General features: G+C 38.0%; 1 protein-coding gene across 1 annotated transcript in view; it reads left to right on the plus strand.

The window, feature by feature from the left end:
- The window catches only part of fat2 (FAT atypical cadherin 2), a 232,208-nt gene that overhangs the window by 63,254 nt on the left and 146,822 nt on the right, over window positions 1-22,132 (plus strand). Inside the window, exons 4-6 of the mRNA XM_061976515.2 lie at window positions 8,616-8,674; window positions 14,217-14,528; window positions 17,541-17,748. Of these exons, the coding sequence (XP_061832499.1) occupies window positions 8,616-8,674; window positions 14,217-14,528; window positions 17,541-17,748 (579 nt within the window). The remainder of the gene's footprint in view (window positions 1-8,615; window positions 8,675-14,216; window positions 14,529-17,540; window positions 17,749-22,132) is intronic.

Below are 22,132 nucleotides of genomic sequence, written 5' to 3' on the forward strand. Positions count from 1 at the left end.
GATACAAGCAGCCCTGCAGAGTGTTTACTTGTGTGTGATACAAGCAGCCTTGCAGATTGTTTACTTGTGTGTGATATCATGTGCGATACAAGCAGCCCTGCAGAGTGTTTCCTTGTGTGTGATATCATGTGCGATACAAGCAGTCCTGCAGAGAGTTTACTTGTGTGTGATTTAAGCCGTCCTGCAGAGTGTTTACTTGTGTGTGATATCACGTGTGATACAAGCAGTCCTGTAGAGTGTTTTGGTGTGTGTGATACAAGCAGTCCTGCAGCGTGTTTATTTGTGTGTGATATCATGTGCGATACAAGCAGTCCTGTAGAGTGTTTATTTGTGTGTGATATCATGTGCTATACAAGCAGTCCTGCAGAGTGTTTGCCGGTGTGTGATATAATGTGCGATACAAGCAGTCCTGCAGCGTGTTTACTTGTGTGTGATATCATGTGCGATACAAGCAGTCCTGCAGCGTGTTTACTTGTGTGTGATACAAGCAGTCTTGCAGAGTGTTTATTTGTGTGTGATATCATGTGCGATACAAGCAGCCCTGCAGAGTGTTTACTTGTGTGTGATATCATGTGCGATACAAGCAGTCCTGCAGAGTGTTTACTTGTGTGTGATATCATGTGCGATACAAGCAGTCCTGCAGAGTGTTTACTTGTGTGTGATATCACGTGTGATACAAGCAGTCCTGTAGAGTGTTTAGGTGTGTGTGTGATACAAGCAGTCCTGCAGCGTGTTTATTTGTGTGTGATATCATGTGCGATACAAGCAGTCCTGCAGAGTGTTTCCTTGTGTGTGATATCATGTGCGATACAAGCAGTCCTGCAGCGTGTTTATTTGTGTGTGATATCATGTGCGATACAAGCAGCCCTGCAGAGTGTTTCCTTGTGTGTGATATCATGTGCGATACAAGCAGTCCTGCAGAGTGTTTATTTGTGTGTGATATCATGTGCGATACAAGCAGTCCTGCAGAGTGTTTATTTGTGTGTGATATCATGTGTGATACAAGCAGTCCTGCAGTGTGTTTACTTGTGTGTGATATCATGTGCGATACAAGCAGTCCTGCAGCGTGTTTACTTGTGTGTGATACAAGCAGTCTTGCAGAGTGTTTACTTGTGTGTGATATCATGTGCAATACAAGCAGCCCTGCAGAGTGTTTCCTTGTGTGTGATATCATGTGCGATACAAGCAGTCCTGCAGAGTGTTTACTTGTGTGTTATATCATGTACGATACAAGCCTTCCTGCAGAGTGTTTACTTGTGTGTGATATCATGTGTGATACAAGCAGTCCTGCAGCTTGTTTACTTGTGTGTGATGTCATGTGCGATACAAGCAGTCCTGCAGAGTGTTTACTTGTGTGTGATATCATGTGTGATACAAGCAGTCCTGCAGCTTGTTTACTTGTGTGTGATGTCATGTGCGATACAAGCAGTCCTGCAGAGTGTTTACTTGTGTGTGATGTCATGTGCGATACAAGCAGTCCTACAGAGTGTTTACTTGTGTGTTATATCATGTGCGATACAAGCAGTCCTGCAGAGTGTTTACTTGTGTGTGAATATCATGTGTGATACAAGCAGTCCTGCAGCTTGTTTACTTGTGTGTGATAGCATGTGCGATACAAGCAGTCCTGCAGAGTGTTTACTTGTGTGTAATATCATGTGCGATACAAGCAGTCCTGCAGTGTATTTACTTGTGTGTTATATCATGTGCGATACAAGCAGTCCTGCAGAGTGTTCACGTGTGTGTGATATCATGTGCGATACAAGCCGTCCTGCAGTGTGTTTACTTGTGTGTGATATCATGTGCGATACAAGCAGTCCTGCAGAGTGTTTACCACTGTGTGATATCATGTGCGATACAAGCAGTCCTGTAGAGTGTTTAGGTGTGTGTGATACAAGCAGTCTTGCAGCGTGTTTATTTGTGTGTGATATCATGTGCGATACAAGTAGTCCTGTAGAGTGTTTGTGTGTGATATCATGTGCTATACAAGCAGGAGGACTGGGTCTAATGTGGCTGCTTCAGGAGGACTGGGTCTAATGTGGCTGCTTCAGGAGGACTGGGTCTAATGTGGCTGCTTCAGGAGGACTGGGTCTAATGTGGCTGCTTCAGGAGGACTGGGTCTAATGTGGCTGCTTCAGGAGGACTGGGTCTAATGTGGCTGCTTCAGGAGGACTGGGTCTAATGTGGCTGCTTCAGGAGGACTGGGTCTAATGTGGCTGCTTCAGGAGGACTGGGTCTAATGTGGCTGCTTCAGGAGGACTGGGTCTAATGTGGCTGCTTCAGGAGGACTGGGTCTAATGTGGCTGCTTCAGGAGGACTGGGTCTAATGTGGCTGCTTCAGGAGGACTGGGTCTAATGTGGCTGCTTCAGGAGGACTGGGTCTAATGTGGCTGCTTCAGGAGGACTGGGTCTAATGTGGCTGCTTCAGGAGGACTGGGTCTAATGTGGCTGCTTCAGGAGGACTGGGTCTAATGTGGCTGCTTCAGGAGGACTGGGTCTAATGTGGCTGCTTCAGGAGGACTGGGTCTAATGTGGCTGCTTCAGGAGGACTGGGTCTAATGTGGCTGCTTCAGGAGGACTGGGTCTAATGTGGCTGCTTCAGGAGGACTGGGTCTAATGTGGCTGCTTCAGGAGGACTGGGTCTAATGTGGCTGCTTCAGGAGGACTGGGTCTAATGTGGCTGCTTCAGGAGGACTGGGTCTAATGTGGCTGCTTCAGGAGGACTGGGTCTAATGTGGCTGCTTCAGGAGGACTGGGTCTAATGTGGCTGCTTCAGGAGGACTGGGTCTAATGTGGCTGCTTCAGTAGGACTGGGTCTAATGTGGCTGCTTCAGGAGGACTGGGTCTAATGTGGCTGCTTCAGGAGGACTGGGTCTAATGTGGCTGCTTCAGGAGGACTGGGTCTAATGTGGCTGCTTCAGGAGGACTGGGTCTAATGTGGCTGCTTCAGGAGGACTGGGTCTAATGTGGCTGCTTCAGGAGGACTGGGTCTAATGTGGCTGCTTCAGGAGGACTGGGTCTAATGTGGCTGCTTCAGGAGGACTGGGTCTAATGTGGCTGCTTCAGGAGGACTGGGTCTAATGTGGCTGCTTCAGGAGGACTGGGTCTAATGTGGCTGCTTCAGGAGGACTGGGTCTAATGTGGCTGCTTCAGGAGGACTGGGTCTAATGTGGCTGCTTCAGGAGGACTGGGTCTAATGTGGCTGCTTCAGGAGGACTGGGTCTAATGTGGCTGCTTCAGGAGGACTGGGTCTAATGTGGCTGCTTCAGGAGGACTGGGTCTAATGTGGCTGCTTCAGGAGGACTGGGTCTAATGTGGCTGCTTCAGGAGGACTGGGTCTAATGTGGCTGCTTCAGGAGGACTGGGTCTAATGTGGCTGCTTCAGGAGGACTGGGTCTAATGTGGCTGCTTCAGGAGGACTGGGTCTAATGTGGCTGCTTCAGGAGGACTGGGTCTAATGTGGCTGCTTCAGGAGGACTGGGTCTAATGTGGCTGCTTCAGGAGGACTGGGTCTAATGTGGCTGCTTCAGTAGGACTGGGTCTAATGTGGCTGCTTCAGGAGGACTGGGTCTAATGTGGCTGCTTCAGGAGGACTGGGTCTAATGTGGCTGCTTCAGGAGGACTGGGTCTAATGTGGCTGCTTCAGGAGGACTGGGTCTAATGTGGCTGCTTCAGGAGGACTGGGTCTAATGTGGCTGCTTCAGGAGGACTGGGTCTAATGTGGCTGCTTCAGGAGGACTGGGTCTAATGTGGCTGCTTCAGGAGGACTGGGTCTAATGTGGCTGCTTCAGGAGGACTGGGTCTTCAGGAGGACTGGGTCTAATGTGGCTGCTTCAGGAGGACTGGGTCTAATGTGGCTGCTTCAGGAGGACTGGGTCTAATGTGGCTGCTTCAGGAGGACTGGGTCTTCAGGAGGACTGGTCTTAGTGGTGACATGTGGCTGACAGTGAACGCATCAGCCAACAAAAGGATTAGGGTTAATGTGTTTACCTTCACGCAGCGTTCACTGGCCGTCAGTGAAAGTAGGACATAACACACACAGTCATGTGCACACCTGTCCTGTCCTTGTTTGCTTGGCTGTCCAAGGACTCAGCGGGGGTCTCGGGTCACGACCCCCCTGCCCCCCCTCCAAACGTCTTTGTTTGGCAAAGCTCAAACTCCAACAATGTGTTTATAAATATTGTTTGCATTTTCATCATCTAACTTGAACTCAACTTCATGTCAACTTTTGTTTGTCGTTTTGCCAAACTACTAATGACACTTTTTATGTAATGAAGGTGTTATTGTTGGTAGCCAATGATAAGGACAAGTCTGGGGAGATTTTGACAAGGTGGGGGAGGGGCTGGCTATGAATAATAACACCTTGATTACATTAAAAAAAAACTATAAAACATAAAAAGAACTATAAAAGTTGGACAAAAGCTTTTGCAGCACAAACTAGTTTTTTGTACTATTTACCATGATGGGGGAGGGGAGGCAATTTGCCACAGCTATTTAAGAGATTTTGAGAAATTAATCATTAAATATATATATTTAGATATATATACATACGCATATGTGTGTATGTACTGTATATGTATGTGTGTATATATATAAAAATACCTGTATTCTTTAAAAAAAAATAAAAAAATATATATATATATATATATATATATATATATATATATATATATATATATATGTATATGTATGACCCCAAAAGGGACAAGCGGTAGAAAATGGATGGATGGATGTGTGTGTGTATATATATATATATATATATATATATATATATATATATATATATATATATATATATATATATATATATATATAAAAATACCTGTATTCTTTACAAAAAAAAAAAAATATATATATATATATATATATATATATATATATATATATGTATATGTATAACCCCAAAAGGGACAAGCGGTAGAAAATGGATGGATGGATGGATGCGTGTGTGTGTGTATATATATATTTATATATATATATATATATATATATACACACACACGCATCCATCCATCCATATATATATATATATATATATATATATATATATATATATATATATATATATATATATATATATACACACGCATCCATCCATCCATCCATTTTCTACCGCCTGTCCCTTTTGGGTTCATACATATACATATATATATATATATATATATATATATATATATATATATATATATATATATATATATATATATATATATATATATAATCTCCTGATGATTGAGGGTACCCCCCCTCATGAAACAGGCCTGTAGAGATGAAATAGTCTTGTGATTTTTTTCCCACACATACATATATATATATATATATATATATATATATATATATACAGTATATATATATATATATATATATATATATATATATGTATATGTGTGTATATATATATATATATATATATATATATATATATATATATATATATATATATATATATATATATATATATATATATATATACTGTGTGGGTATGTGTATATATATATATATATATATATATATATATATATATATATATATATATATATATATATATATATATATATATATATATATATATATATATATATATATACTGTGTGTGTGTACGGTGTTCTTGAGTGCCCAGAAAGGCGCCTTATAAGTAAAATGTATTATCTATATATATACTGTGTGTATATACTGTGTGTATATACAGTATAATATATATATATATATATATATATATATATATATATATATATATATATATATATATATATATATATGTGTATATATATGTATATATATGTATATATATATATATATATATATATATATATATATATACATACAGTATATTATATATATATATATATATATGTATATATATGTCTTAATAAGGTTATCCAAAAAATAGTGCTCGATACCGTAGTAGAGCGCGGTATGTGAATGCTCCCATTAAAATCTCCTGATGATTGAGGGAACCCCCCTCATGAAACAGGCCTGTAGAGATGAAATAGTCTTGTGATTTTTTTCCCCACACATACATATATGTATATATATATATATATATATATATGTATATATATATATATATATATATATATATATATATATATATATATATATATATATATATATATATATATATATATATATATATGTATATATATATATATATGCTAAACAAAAATAGAAACGCAACACTTTCGTTTTTTGCTCCCACTTTTCATGAGTTGAACTCAAAGATGTCAAAGTTATACTATAAAGCCATTCCTCTCAGCTATTTTTCACAAATCTGTGTTAGTGAGCATGTCTTTTTTTTTGCCGAGGTAATCCATCCCACCTCACAGGTCATATATTTGACCTTCAATGAAGGACTGCATCCTCGCTTTGGTTTTTTGTCAGACTGCAAAGTTTCGGTGTTTAGAATGTTTCCATACACGCGCGGAACATAAGGAAGATTGGGAATAGAGGCTATTTATAATTAGCATTTTTATTTTCATTAAAAAAAGGTTGACAATTGTGATAGTATTATACACAACTCAAATGAATTTGCAAATGATCATGAACTTAGAATTTAATGGCAGCAACACATGTCAAAAAAGCTGTCAGAGAGGCATTTTTACCAGTGTGTTACATGGCCTTTCCTTTTAACATCACTCAGTAAAGGTTTGGGAACTGAGGAGACACATTTTTGAAGTGGAATTCTTTCCCATTCCTGCTTGATGTACAGCTTAAGTTGTTCTTCTCATATTTTAGCCTTCATATTTTCAATGAGAGACAGGTCTGGACTACAGGCATCGTCTTGCTGAAATAAGCAGGGGCGTCCATGATCACGTTGCTTGGATGGCAACATATGTTGCTCCAAAAGCTGTATGTACCTTTCAGCACTAATGGCGCCTTCACAGATGTGTAAGTTACCCATGTCTTGGGCACTAATACACCCCCATACCATCACACATGCTGCCTTTTACACTTTGACCCTAGAACAATCCGGATGGTCCACAGTTTCCAAAAACAATTTCAAATGTGGACTCGTCAGACCTCAGAACATTTTTCCACTTTGCATAAATCCATCTAAGATGAGCTCAAGCCCAGCGAAGCCGGCGGCGTTTCTGGGTGTTGTTGATAAATGGCTTTGGCTTTGCATAGTAGAGTTTTAACTTGCACTTACAGATGTAGCCACCAACTGTAGTTACTGACAGTGGGTTTCTGAAGTGTTCCTGAGCCCATGTGGTGATATCCTTTACACACTGATGTGGCTTTTTGATGCAGTAGCGCCTGAGGGATGGAAGGTGTGTAATATCATGGCTTACGCGCAGTGATTTCTCCAGATTCTCTCAACCTTTTGATGATATTACGGAGCGTAGATGGTGAAATCCCTAAATTCCTTGCAATAGCTGGTTGAGAAAGGTTTTTCTTAAACTGTTCAAAAATTTGCTCAGGCATTTGTTGACAAAGTGGTGACCCTCGCCCCGTCCTTGTTTGTGAATGAGTGAGCATTTCATGGACTCTACTTTCATACCCAATCATGGCACCCACCTGTTCCCAATTAGCCTGCTCACCTGTGGGATGTTCCAAATAAGTCTTTGACTGTCATGACATGGTCCTGGGGTTTAGTTTTTCTAGAAGGCAATGGAAAGTTGGCTCGGGCGAGACGGGAATGTGAGAACATATTTTATTTAATTTGATCAAAAAAAAGTACAAACGAAAAGCGCGCACAGTGGCGGAGAAACAACTTGGCTATGAAAACAAATACTTGCACAAAGGCGGAAACTATGAACAACAAAAAAAACACTAACTGTGGCATTAATAAACAAAACTTACTTGGCATGGACAAAAAGGAGCAGCGTGAACGATGGACATGAAAAAAGTGTCAGAAATGTGGTGATGTCACCAGAAAGCCAAACTGAAAACAATGAACTTAAATACCACAGACATGATTAACGAAAACAGGTGCGTGACTCAAAACGTGAAACAGGTGCGTGACGTGACAGGTGAAAACTAATGGGTTGCTATGGTGACAAACAAGAGTGCACAATGAGGTGAATCTAATGGGGTAATCATGGAAACAAGACAAGGGAGTGAAAAGCCAGAAACTAAAGAGTCCAATAACTAAACAAAACATGACAAACAAAACATGGTCACACAGACATGACATTGACGAGCATTCCTCAACTTTCTCACTCTTTTTTGCCACCTGTGCCAGCTTTTTTTGAAACACTTTGCAAGCATCACATTCCAAATGAGGTACATTTTTCAAAAAAAATAACATGAAATATCTTGTCTTTGCAGTCTATTCAAACGAAAATAAGTTGAAAAGAATGTGCAAATAATTGTATTCTGTTTTTATTTACCATTTACACACGCACGCACACACACACACACACACACACACACACACACACACACACACACACACACACACACACACACACACACACACACCATAAAAACACCTAAAATAACACAGGCAGTGTTTTTGTAGAGGAGTAATTATCTTAGCCGTCTCACTTCCCAGGACTCACACATGGCATTACCATTAATTCCTTTTGTGTGTGTGTGTGTGTGTGTGTGTGTGTGTGTGTGTGTGTGTGTGTGTGTGTGTGTGTGTGTGTGTGTGTGTGTGTGTGTGTGTGTAGGTGTCATCAGCACGCTGGCAGCGTTGGACCGCGAGGACAAACCAGAGCATAGCATTGAGGTGAGACCCGGGTCGTTTACATTACCTTTTTTTGTGGCGCATTCTAAACCTTAAATAAATGCTAGTCAAAGTCAGCCAATTGGAGTCTTATTAATGACAACTTTTGCATTGCTAAAACGTTTGTATGCTCACGTTAACATGAAGACGTAGGACAAGTTGGTGTACTTCTAAGATAGCGCAAAGTGACTATCTGCAGAATTAGCGAAAAAGCTAGCATAATATAAGAGACGTCAGCATACTTCCAAGTATCAAAAAACAGGACTTTTTAGATAAAAACAAAAACAATTTATTTAAACGTTAGCATGCTGACGTTAACAGGGCTTTCTGCTCCGCCGCTCCCAGTCTGTGGAACGCTCTCCCTGACCACCTGAGGGCACCACAGACTGTGGATGCTTTTAAAAAAGGCTTAAAAACCCTTCTTTTTTTAAAAAGCCTTTTTTTTTTTTTAGATACATGCATACTAGTTCTAGCTATTAGGCTGTTCTAGTTTTTATTTTTATTATCTTTTTATTTTTTTATTTTATTTTTTTTTAATAAATTTTTTTAATTTTTTTTTGCGATGAGTTGGCGACTTGTCCAGGGTGTACACCGCCTTCCGCCCACATGCAGCTGAGATAGGCTCCAGCGACCCCCCGCAACCCCGAAAGGGACAAGCTGTAGAAAATGGATGGATGGAATACACTGTAGCACTTTGAGGTTGTTTGCTCAATATAAATAAAATATATTATTATTATTATTATTATTATTATGATAACATGGGACAAGTTAGCATATTTCTAAGATGGCGCCAAGTATTTAAAAGCTGTATTTTTAGATGTCAACATACACAATTAGCTTTAAAAATTTTTTGCATAAAGCGTTAGCATACTTCCAAGATGGCGCCACGTATCAAAACCATGATTTATGGTAAAAATACAAAATTAGCTAAAAAAAGAAAAAGCTAGCATAAAACGTTAGAATGCTAACACCTGAAGAGACAAGAGTATATACCAAAATACACTATTTGTAGGTGTAAACAAACAAAATGAGTTAAAAAGCTACCATAAGACACTAGCATGCTAACGTTAACATGATAACGTTTGCATGCTCATATAAGAGATGTTGGCATACTTCCAAAATACAGGATTTTTAGATAAAAACATAGACTAACTAATTAAAATGTTAGCATGCTAACATTAACATAACATGGGACAAGTTAGCATATTTCTAAACTGGTGCCAAGTATTTAAAAGCAGTATTTTTTGATGTAAACTTAGAAAATTAGCTTTAAAAAAATTAGCATAAAACATTAGCAAGCTACTATAAGAAACGTTAGCATACTTCCAAGATGGCGCCTAGTATCAAAACCATGATTTTTTGTAAAAATACAAAATTAGCTAAAAAAAAAAAAAAAAGTTAGCATAAAGCGTTAGCATGCGAACACCTGACGAGACAAAACTAAATTAGTTAAAAAGCTACCATAAGAAATTAGCATGCTAACGTTAACATGATAACGTTTGCATGCTAATATAAGAGATGTCGGCATACTTCCAAGTATCAAAAAACAGGATTTTTAGATAAAAACATAGACAATTAATTAAAACGTTAGCATGCTAACAATAGCATGATAACATGGGACAAGTTAGCATATTTCTAAGATGGCGGCAAGTATTTAAAAGCAGTATTTTTAGATGTAAACATAGAAAATTAGCTTTAAAAAAAATAGCATAAAACGTTAGCAAGCTACTATAAGAAACGTTAGCATACTTCTAAGATGGCGCCAAGTATCAAAACCATGATTTTTTGTAAAAATACAAAATTAGCTAAAAAAAATAAAAAAAAAATAGCATAAAGCGTTAGCATGCGAACACCTGACGAGACAAAACTAAATTAGTTAAAAAGCTACCATAAGACATTAGCATGCTAACATTTGCATGCTAATATAAGAGATGTCGGCATACTTCCAAGTATCAAAAAACAGGATTTTTAGATAAAAACATACACAATTAATTAAAATGTTAGCATGCTAACAATAGCATGATAACATGGGACAAGTTAGCATATTTCTAAAATGGTGCCAAGTATTTAAAAGCAGTATTTTTAGATGTAAACATAGAAAATTAGCTTTAAAAAAATTTAGCATAAAACGTTAGCAAGCTACTATAAGAAACGTTAGCATACTTCCAAGATGGCGCCAAATATCAAAACCATGATTTTTTGTAAAAATACAAAATTAGCTAAAAAAAAAATAAAATAAAAAAAGCATAAAACGTTAGAATGCTAACACCTGACGAGACAAGAGGATATACCAAAATACACTATTTGTAGGTGTAAACAAACAACATGAGTTAAAAAGCTACCATAAGACATTAGCATGCTAACGTTAACATGATAACGTTTGCATGCTCATATAAGAGATGTTGGCATACTTCCCAAAAACAGAATTTTTAGATAAAAACATAGACTAACTAATTAAAACGTTAGCATGCTAACATTAACATGATAACATGGGACAAGTTAGCATATTTCTAAGATGGCGGCAAGTATTTAAAAGCAGTATTTTTAGATGTCAACATACAAAATTAGCTTTGAAAAAATTAGCATAAAACGTTAGCAAGCTACTACAAGAGACGTTAGCATACTTCCAAGATGGCGCCAAGTATCAAAACCATGATTTTTTTGTAAAAATACAAAATGAGCTAAAAAAAAAAAAAAAAAAGTTAGCACAAAGCGTTTGCATGCGAACACATGACGAGACAAAACTAAATTAGTTAAAAAGCTACCATAAGACATTAGCATGCTAACGTTAACATGCTAACGTTTGCATGCTAATATAAGAGATGTCGGCCATACTTCCAAGTATCAAAAAACAGGATTTTTAGATAAAAACATACACAATTAATTAAAATGTTAGCATGCTAACATTAACATGATAACATGGGACAAGTTAGCATATTTCTAAAATGGTGCCAAGTATTTAAAAGCAGTATTTTTAGATGTAAGCATAGAAAATTAGCTTTACAAAAATTAGCATAAAACGTTAGCAAGCTACTATAAGAAACGTTAGCATACTTCCAAGATGGCGCCAAGTATCAAAACCATGATTTTTTGTAAAAATACAAAATTAGCTAAAAAAAAAAAAAAAAAAAGTTAGCATAAAGCGTTAGCATGCGAACACCTGACGAGACAAAACTAAATTAGTTAAAAAGCTACCATAAGACATTAGCATGCTAACGTTAACATGATAACGTTTGCATGCTCATATAAGAGATGTTGGCATACTTCCAAAAAACAGGATTTTTAGATAAAAACATAGACAATTAATTAAAACGTTAGCATGCTAACATTAACATGATAACATGGGACAAGTTAGCATATTTCTAAAATGGTGCCAAGTATTTAAAAGCAGTATTTTTAGATGTCAACATACAAAATTAGCTTTGAAAAAATTAGCATAAAACGTTAGCAAGCTACTATAAGAGACGTTAGCATACTTCCAAGATGGCGCCAAGTGACAAAACCATGATTTTTTGTAAAAATACAAAATTAGCTTAAAAAAAAAAAAAAAGGTTAGCATAAAGCGTTAGCATGCGAACACCTGACGAGACAAAACTAAATTAGTTAAAAAGCTACCATAAGACATTAGCATGCTAACGTTAACATGCTAACGTTTGCATGCTCTTATAAGAGATGTTGGCATACTTCCAAAAAACAGGATTTTTAGATAAAAACATAGACAATTAATTAAAACGCTAGCATGCTAACATTAACATGATAACATGGGACAAGTTAGCATATTTCTAAAATGGTGCCAAGTATCTAAAAGCAGTATTTTTAGATGTAAACATAGAAAATTAGCTTTAAAAAAATTAGCGTAAAACGTTAGCAAGCTACTATAGGAGACATTAGCATACTTCTAAGATGGCGCCAAGTATCAAAACCATGATTTTTTTTGTAAAAATACAAAATTAGCTAAAAAAAGAAAAAGCTAGCATAAAGCGTTAGCATGCGAACACCTGACGAGACAAAACTAAATTAGTTAAAAAGCTACCATAAGACATTAGCATGCTAACGTTAACATGCTAACGTTTGCATGCTAATATAAGAGATGTCGGCCATACTTCCAAGTATCAAAAAACAGGATTTTTAGATAAAAACATAGACAACTAATTAAAATGTTAGCATGCTAACATTAACATGATAACATGGGACAAGTTAGCATATTTCTAAAATGGTGCCAAGTATTTAAAAGCAGTATTTTTAGATGTAAACATAGAAAATTAGCTTCAAAAAAAATTAGCATAAAACGTTAGCAAGCTACTATAAGAAACGGTAGCATACTTCTAAGATGGCGCCAAGTATCAAAACCATGATTTTTTTGTAAAAATACAAAATTAGCTAAAAAAAGAAAAAGCTAGCATAACATTTTAGAATGCTAACACCTGACGAGACAATGGACAAGAGGATATACCAAAATACACTATTTGTAGGTGTAAACAAACAAAATGAGTTAAAAAGCTACCATAAAACATTAGCATGCTAACGTTAACATGATAACGTTTGCATGCTCATATAAGAGATGTTGGCATACTTCCAAAAAACAGGATTTTTAGATTAAAAACATAGACTAACTAATTAAAATGTTAGCATGCTAACATTAACATAACATGGGACAAGTTAGCATATTTCTAAAATGTATTCAAAAGCAGTATTTTTTGATGTAAACATAGAAAATTAGCTTTAAAAAAATTAGCATAAAACATTAGCAAGCTACTATAAGAAACGTTAGCATACTTCTAAGATGGCGCCAAGTATCAAAACCATGATTTTCTGAAAAAATACAAAATTAGCTAAAAAAAAAAAAAAAAAAAGTTAGCATAAAGCGTTAGCATGCGAACACCTGACGAGACAAAACTAAATTAGTTAAAAAGCTACCATAAGACATTAGCATGCTAATGTTAACATGCTAACGTTTGCATGCTAATATAAGAGATGTCGGCATACTTCCAAGTATCAAAAAACAGGATTTTTAGATAAAAACATAGACAACTAATTAAAACGTTAGCATGCTAACAATAGCATGATAACATGGGACAAGTTAGCATATTTCTAAAATAGTGCCAAGTATTTAAAAGCAGTATTTTTAGATGTAAACATAGAAAATTAGCTTTAAAAAAATTAGCATAAAACGTTAGCAAGCTACTATAAGAGACGTTAGCATACTTCCAAGATGGCGCCAAGTATCAAAACCTTGATTTTTAGGTAAAATATACAAAATTAGCCGAAATTAGCATAAAACGTTAGCATTAATATGTAATGTTTATGTATTTTGCTCATTTTAGGCATATAATGTCATTAATTTCACAGACAACTTTAGTTTTTGTATAGCTAAGTGCTAAGCAAGATATACAACATAATAAAATAATCACTTACTGTACAATGTCTGCTCTCACTGGGATAAAGATGTTTACATGCAGAATGAGTGATGGGTGATGCTAACGAGCGTCTTTCAGCGTCTTCCTCGCCATCCCCAGGTCTAAGTTGGTCTATGCCCCGCCCCCAGGTCATGGTGTCAGACAATGGCGACCCCTCGCTCCAGTCCACCGCCACCGTGGTCATCCAGGTCCTGGACGACAACGACAACCGACCAAAGTTCACGGACAAGCTCTTCCACGTCAAGATGCCCGCCCAGCGTCGCCAGGCCGGCACGCAGGAAGTCTGCAGGATGGTGGCCCTGGACCAGGACCAGGGCTCCAACGCCGACGTGACGTACCAGTTACAGGATAATCAGGACCAGAGGTTTGGCCTTGACCCGCTGACCGGCGTGGTGACCTCACTTGGTGATTTCTGGCCTGGGAACTACACCATTCTCACGGTAGGACTTTACCTTTAGTGGTATGTTCGCCTCACATAGTCCGTGGGTACATTGGTAGACCAGACAACTTTAAGGTCACATAGTCCATGGGTACATTGGTAGACCAGACAACTTTAAGTGGTATGTTCTTCTCACATAGTCCATGGGTACATTGGTAGACCAGACAACTTTAAAGGCAGTGCCGTGACCCGGTTTTGAGTGAGGTTTAGGGGCATAGGTGTAACAGAGGTCAGGGACTGAACCAGGCAGGTTATAGTGGTGCCATGACCTGGATTCGAGTGAGGTTTAAAGGTTTGGGGGTAACGGAGGTCAGGGACTGAACCAGGCAGGTTATAGTGGTGCCATGACCTGGATTCGAGTGAGGTTTAAAGGGTTGGGGGTAACGGAGGTCAGGGACTGAACCAGGCGGGTTTTAGTAGTGCCGTGACCTGGATTCGAGTGAATTTTAGGGGCTTAGGTGTAACGGAGGTCAGAGACAGAACCCGGCGGGTTATAGTGGTGCCGTGACCCTGATTCGAGTGAGGTTTAAGAGGTTGGGGGTAACTGAGTTCAGAGACTGAACCAGGCGGGTTCTGATGGTGCCGTGACCTGGATTCGAGTGAGGTTTAAAGGGTTGGGGGTAACGGAGGTCAGGGACTGAACCAGGCGGGTTTTAGTAGTGCCGTGACCTGGATTCGAGTGAATTTTAGGGGCTTAGGTGTAACGGAGGTCAGAGACAGAACCCGGCGGGTTATAGTGGTGCCGTGACCCGGATTCGAGTGAGGTTTAAGAGGTTGGGGGTAACTGAGTTCAGAGACTGAACCAGGCGGGTTCTGATGGTGCCATGACCTGGATTCGAGTGAGGTTTAAAGGGTTGGGGGTAACGTAGGTCAGGGACTAAATTAGGCGGGTTATAGTGCTGCCGTGACCCGGAGTCGAGTGAGGTTTAGGGGGGTGGGTGTAACGGAGGTCAGGGACTGAACCAGGCGGGTTTTAGTAGTGCCGTGACCTGGATTCGAGTGAGGTTTAGGGGCTTAGGTGTAACGGAGGTCAGAGACAGGTTTAGGGGCGGTGGTGTAACGGAGGTCAGAGACAGAACCCGGCGGGTTATAGTGGTGCAATGACCCGGATTCGAGTGAGGTTTAAGAGGTTGGGGGTAACTGAGTTCAGAGACTGAACCAGGCGGGTTATAATGGTGCCGTGACCCGGATTCGAGTGTGGTTTGGGGGGTGGGGGGGGAGGGGGGGGGGTGTAACAGAGGTCAGGGACTGAACCAGGTGGGTTATAGTGGTGCCGTGACCCGGATTCGAGTGAGGTTTAGGGGCGGAGGTGTAACGGAGGTCAGGGACTGAACCAGGCGGGTTTTAATAGTGCCGTGACTTGGACTCGAGTGAGGTTTAGGGGCTTAGGTGTAACGGAGGTCAGAGACTGAACCAGGCGGGTTATAGTGGTGCCGTGACCCGGATTCGAGTGAGGTTTAAAGGGTTGGGGTGTAACGGAGGTCAGGGACTGAATTAGGTGGATTATAGTGCTGCCGTGACCCGGATTCGAGTGAGGTTTGGGGGGGTGTAACGGAGGTCAGGGACTGAACCAGGCGGGTTTTAGTAGTGCCGTGACCTGGATTCGAGTGAGGTTTAGGGGCTTAGGTGTAACGGAGGTCAGAGACTGAACCAGGCGGGTTCTAATGGTGCCGTGACCCGGATTCGAGTGAGGTTTGGGGACGGAGGGGTAACGGAGGTCAGGGACTGAACCAGGCGGGTTATAGTGGTGCCGTGACCCGGATTAGAGTGTGGTTTAGGGGCGGAGGGGTAACGGAGGTCAGGGACTGAACTAGGTGGGTTCTATTGGTGCCGTGACCCTGATTCGAGTGAGGTTTGGGGGTGTGTGTAACGGAGGTCAGGGACTGAACCAGGCTTGTTATAGTGGTGCCATGACCTGGATTCGAGTGAGGTTTAAAGGGTTGGGGTAACGTAGGTCAGGGACTGAACCAGGCGGGTTATAGTGCTGCCGTGACCCGGATTCGAGTGAGGTTTGGGGGCGGGGGGGTGTAACGGAGGTCAGGGACTGAACCAGGTGGGTTATAGTGGTGCCGTGACCCGGATTAGAGTGCGGTTTAGGGGCGGAGGGGTAACGGAGGTCAGGGACTGAACCAGGCGGGTTATAGTGGTGCCGTGACCCGGATTCGAGTGAGGTTTAGGGGTGTGGGTGTAATGGAGTTAGTCATTCCGTGTAAGAGTGTCCAAATGATCAGTCTCCTGCACATTTTGAGCTAGCTTTTATGCTAACGTGCTCATTAGCATGTCATTAAGCAAACAGAAGCTGAAAAGTAGTCGCCTACAGCCGCGCACGCCAACTTTTCATTGGAATAATCGGATATGTTAAGCAGACTAAAAGTTGGCCAAAGAGTGTAAATGACTCGTCCTCAAAGACTGGCAAATGTTCCCGCTCCTTTTCATCCTGGCTCTTTGTGGGAAGGAGCGAGGAAGCCAGAGAAAAAAAAGAAAAAGGCAGCAGCATAAAAACTTTTGTGGAACATCAAACAAACATCAAACAGCCTCTCTGCTCCCTCAAAACTGAAAAGTCATTCAAAAGTCGCCCTCTTCATTTTGAGCATGTCTGCAGACAATGAGGGGAGAAGGTAGGACGCAACAATCAGGAGAAACTACCACAAGATGACTTGGTAATGAGCTTATCAATATTTAAAATGTGTTAGTATTTGACTAGAAGGACAGGTACAAGTTCTCATGTGTTAGTACTTGACTAGAAGGACAGGTAAAAGTTCTCATGTGTTAGTACTTGACTAGAAGGACAGGTACAAGTTCTCATGTGTTAGTATTTGACTAGAAGGACAGGTACAAGTTCTCATGTGTTAGTTTTTGACTAGAAGGACAGGTAAAGGTAAAAGTTCTCCCTGCATCAACGTCACCTTTCTTTGCATTTGCTATCGCTAGCTTGTTAGCATCATTTAGTAACCCGTACCTTTGACCCTACCTGCCTTACCACATTTCAATCAAACACCTGTGGCCCCCCCAGGTGAAAGCCACGGACCAGGGCAGCCCGCCGCAGTGGTCCACCGCCAGGCTAGACGTGGAGTGGGTGGAGCCCCCGCCTTCCCCCGCCGACCACATCACCTTTGACGAGCCCCACTTTACCTTTGCCGTCATGGAGACGGAGCCCGTCACGCACATGGTGGGCATCATCACCACCGAGACGTACCGGCTGCGGTGGTTCCGCATCGTAGGTAAGCACAAGGTGCTGCACGTACCGCCCGCTCGACGGCCTCAAGTGCATTTTTCCCATCATGCATTGTGGTGGATTGAAATGGTGTGTAATTTTGGAATGATGTATGGTGCTTGGACATGTATTTAAATACCCACTTTCTGTGTTACTTGCAGTTTGCACCATGAATGGGAAAGGTTGTGTGGATATAGTGGTGCCGTGACCCGGATTTGAGTGAGGTTTAGGGGGGTTGGTGTAACGGGTGTCAGGTACTGAACCAGGCGGGTTATAGTGGTGCTGTGACCCAGATTCGAGTGAGGTTTAGTGGGGTGGGTGTAATGGAAACATGAAACTGGTATCTGCACATGGAAGTGTACCTCCTCCTCTGAATGCAAGTGCTCCTACAGCAGGAATACAAATGATGTATTCATACATGCACTGCAACTTTTTAAAATATGTTTTATTCTCATTAAAAGTGTGTGCATGTTTGGTTTGTGTTGAGCTGTTTAAAAAAAAAGCAAAAAAAAAGCATAATGTTTAAAAAAAACATTTCATTAAAGTAAACTATTCGTCCAATTATGGTAGCATAAAGTTTAAAACGATTCAATTCGATTCTCGGGGGTAACTATTTAATTGATTCTCGATTTAAAACCATTCTGGATTCAAAATCAAAGGAGAGATGTATTTATTTATTTATTTAAAATTGATTTTTTGTTTTTGTTTTAATCAATTAAGAAATAATCGCGATTCATTCGAAAAAAATAAAAAAAATTGTTGTTGTTGACACCCCTACTTAATAATGATGAAAAATTATCTAAAATATGTAACTGATTAATCACGATTAATTTTGAGTTTACTATGAACAAAATGTGACTTATTAATAGGGCTGTGAATCTTTGGGCACCACACGATTCCATTCGATTCTTGGGGGTAACGATTCAATTCAGAATAGATTCTGGATTCAAATCAATACTTTTTAATAACATTGGATGACAGTTCTATGATGAACTACATTCCTCCATAAAATAGATAAACAGCTGTGATACATTTCTATATTACTTCAAATAAAACTGATTTTGTTTAATAAAATTATACGCAAACATTTTTAAAAAGTGGCTGGAAAGGAGAGATTTATTTATTCATTTAAAATCTTTTTTTTTTTCTTTTTTTTTTTAATCGATTAAGAAAGAATTGCGATTTATTATTATTATTATTTTTTTCTGGACACCCCTACTTAATAATGATTCAAAATTATACCTAGCTGCGATTAATCGCGATTATTTTTGAGTGGACTATGAACAAAATGTGACTTATTATTAGGGCTGTGAATCTTTGGGCACTACACGATTCCATTCTTGGGGGTAACGATTCAATTCAGAATCGATTCTCGATTTAAAACGATTCTGGATTCAAAATCAATACTTTCTTAATCACATTGGGTGACAGTTCTATGAATAACTACATTCCTACATAAAATAGGTAAACAGCTGTGATACATTTCTATATTACTTTAAAAAAAAAAACGCTTTTGTTTAATAAAATTATACGCAAACATTTTTTAAAAAAGTGGCTGGAAAGGAAAGATTTATTTATTCATTTAAAATTACATTTTTTTAAATGTTTTAATTTTTTTTTTTTTTTATCGATTAAGAAAGAATTGCGATTTATTATTATTATTATTTTTTTTCTGGACACCCCTACTTAATAATGATGCAAAATTATACCAAGCTGCGATTAATCGCGATTATTTTTGAGTTGACTATGAACAAAATGTGACTTATTAATAGGGCTGTGAATCTTTGGGCACCGCACGATTCCATTCTTGGGGGTAACGATTCCATTCAGAATCGATTCTCGATTAAAAAGGATTCTGGATTCAAAATCAATACTTTCTTAATCACTTTGGGTGACAGTTCTATGAATAACTACATTCCTACATAAAATAGGTAAACAGCTGTGATACATTTCTATATTACTTCAAAGAAAACTGCTTTTGTTTAATAAAATTATACGCAAACATTTTAAAAAGTGGCTGGAAAGGAGAGATTTATTTATTCATTTAAAATCTTTTTTTTTTTTTTTTTTTTTTTTTTTATCGATTAAGAAAGAATCGCGATTCATTCGAATTTTGTTGTTGTTGTTGTTGTTGACACCCCTACTTAATAATGATGAAAAATTATATCTAACTGCGATTAATCGCGATTATTTTTGACTTGACCATGAACAAAATGTGACTTATTAATAGTGCTGTGAATCTTTGGGCACCACACGATTCCATTCTATTCTTGGGGGTAACGATTTAATTCAGAATCGATTCCGGATTTAAAATCAATACTTTTTAATAACATTGGATGACAGTTCTATGATGAACTACATTCCTCCATAAAATAGATAAACAGCTGTGATACATTTCTATATTACTTCAAAGAAAACTGATTTTGTTTAATACGTTTTTACACAAACATTTAAAAAAGTGGCTGAAAAGGAGAGATTAATTTATTCATTTAAAATCAAATGTTTTATTTTTTTATCGATTAAGAAAGAATCGCGATTCATTCGATTTTTTTGTTGTTGTTGTTGTTGACACCCCTACTTAATAATGATGAAAAATTATATCTAACTGCGATTAATCACGATTATTTTTGAGTTGACCATGAACAAAATGTGACTTATTAATAGGGCTGTGAATCTTTGGGCACCACACGATTCCATTCTATTCTTGGGGGTAACGATTCAATTCAGAATAGATTCTGGATTTAAAATCAATACTTTTTAATAACATTGGATGACAGTTCTATGATGAACTACATTCCTCCATAAAATAAATAAACAGCTCTGATAAATTTCTATATTACTTCAAAGAAAACTGATTTTGTTTAATAAGTTTTTACGCAAACATTTAAAAAAGTGGCTGAAAAGGAGAGATTCATTTATTCATTTAAAATCAAATGTTTTATTTTTTTATCGATTAAGAAAGAATCGCGATTCATTCGATTTTTTTTTTGATTTTTTTTTTTTTTGACACCCCTACTTAATAATGATGAAAAATGATATCTAACTGCGATTAATCGCGATTATTTTTGAGTTGACCATGAACAAAATGTGACTTATTAATAGTGCTGTGAATCTTTGGGCACCACACGATTCCATTCGATTCTTGGGGGTAACGATTTAATTCAGAATCGATTCCTGATTTAAAATCAATACTTTTTAACAACATTGGATGACAGTTCTATGATGAACTACATTTCTCCATAAAATAAATAAACAGTTCTGATAAATTTCTATATTACTTCAAAGAAAACTGATTTTGTTTAATAAGTTTTTACGCAAACATTTAAAAAAGTGGCTGAAAAGGAGAGATTCATTTATTCATTTAAAATCAAATGTTTTATTTTTTTATCGATTAAGAAAGAATCGCGATTCATTCTATTTATTTTTATTTTTTGGTTTTTTTTTTGACACTCCTATTTAATGATGAAAAATTATATCTAACTGCGATTAATCGCGATTAATTTTGACTTGACCATGAACAAAATGTGACTTATTAATCGGGCTGTGAATCTTTGGGCACCACACGATTCCATTATTGGGGGTAACGATTCAATTCAGAATCGATTTAAAATGATTCTCGATTGAAAATCAATACTTTTTAATAACATTGGATGACAGTTCTATGATGAACTACATTCCTACATAAAATAGATAAACAGCTGTGATACATTTTTATATTACTTCAAAGAAAACTGCTTTTGTTTAATAAAATTATACGCAAACATTTTAAAAAGTGGCTGGAAAGGAGAGATTTAATTATTCATTTAAAATTACATTAAAAAAAAAAAAATTGTATTGATTAAGAAAGAATTGCGATTTATTATTATTATTTTTTTTTTCTGGACACCCCTACTTAATAATGATGCAAAATTATACCTAGCTGCGATTAATCGCGATTATTTTTCAATTCAGAATCGATTCTCGATTTAAAACGATTCTGGATTCAAAATCAATACTTTCTTAATCACATTGGATGACAGTTCTATGATGAACTACATTCCTACATAAAATAGGTAAACAGCTGTGATACATTTCTATATTACTTCAAAGAAAACTGCTTTTGTTTAATAAAATTATACGCAAACATTTTTAAAAAGTGGCTGGAAAGAAGAGATTTATTTATTCTTTTTTTTTTTTAATTGATTAAGAAAGAATCGCGATTCATTCGAATTTGTTTGTTGTTGTTGTTGTTGACACCCCTACTTAATAATGATGAAAAATTATATCTAACTTCGATTAATCGTGATTATTTTTGAGTTGACCATGAACAAAATGTGACTTATTAATAGTGCTGTGAATCTTTGGGCACCACACGATTCCATTCTATTCTTGGGGGTAACGATTTAATTCAG

This window comes from Nerophis lumbriciformis, linkage group LG16 (genome assembly GCF_033978685.3).
Source record: "Nerophis lumbriciformis linkage group LG16, RoL_Nlum_v2.1, whole genome shotgun sequence".
NCBI lineage: Eukaryota > Metazoa > Chordata > Actinopteri > Syngnathiformes > Syngnathidae > Nerophis > Nerophis lumbriciformis.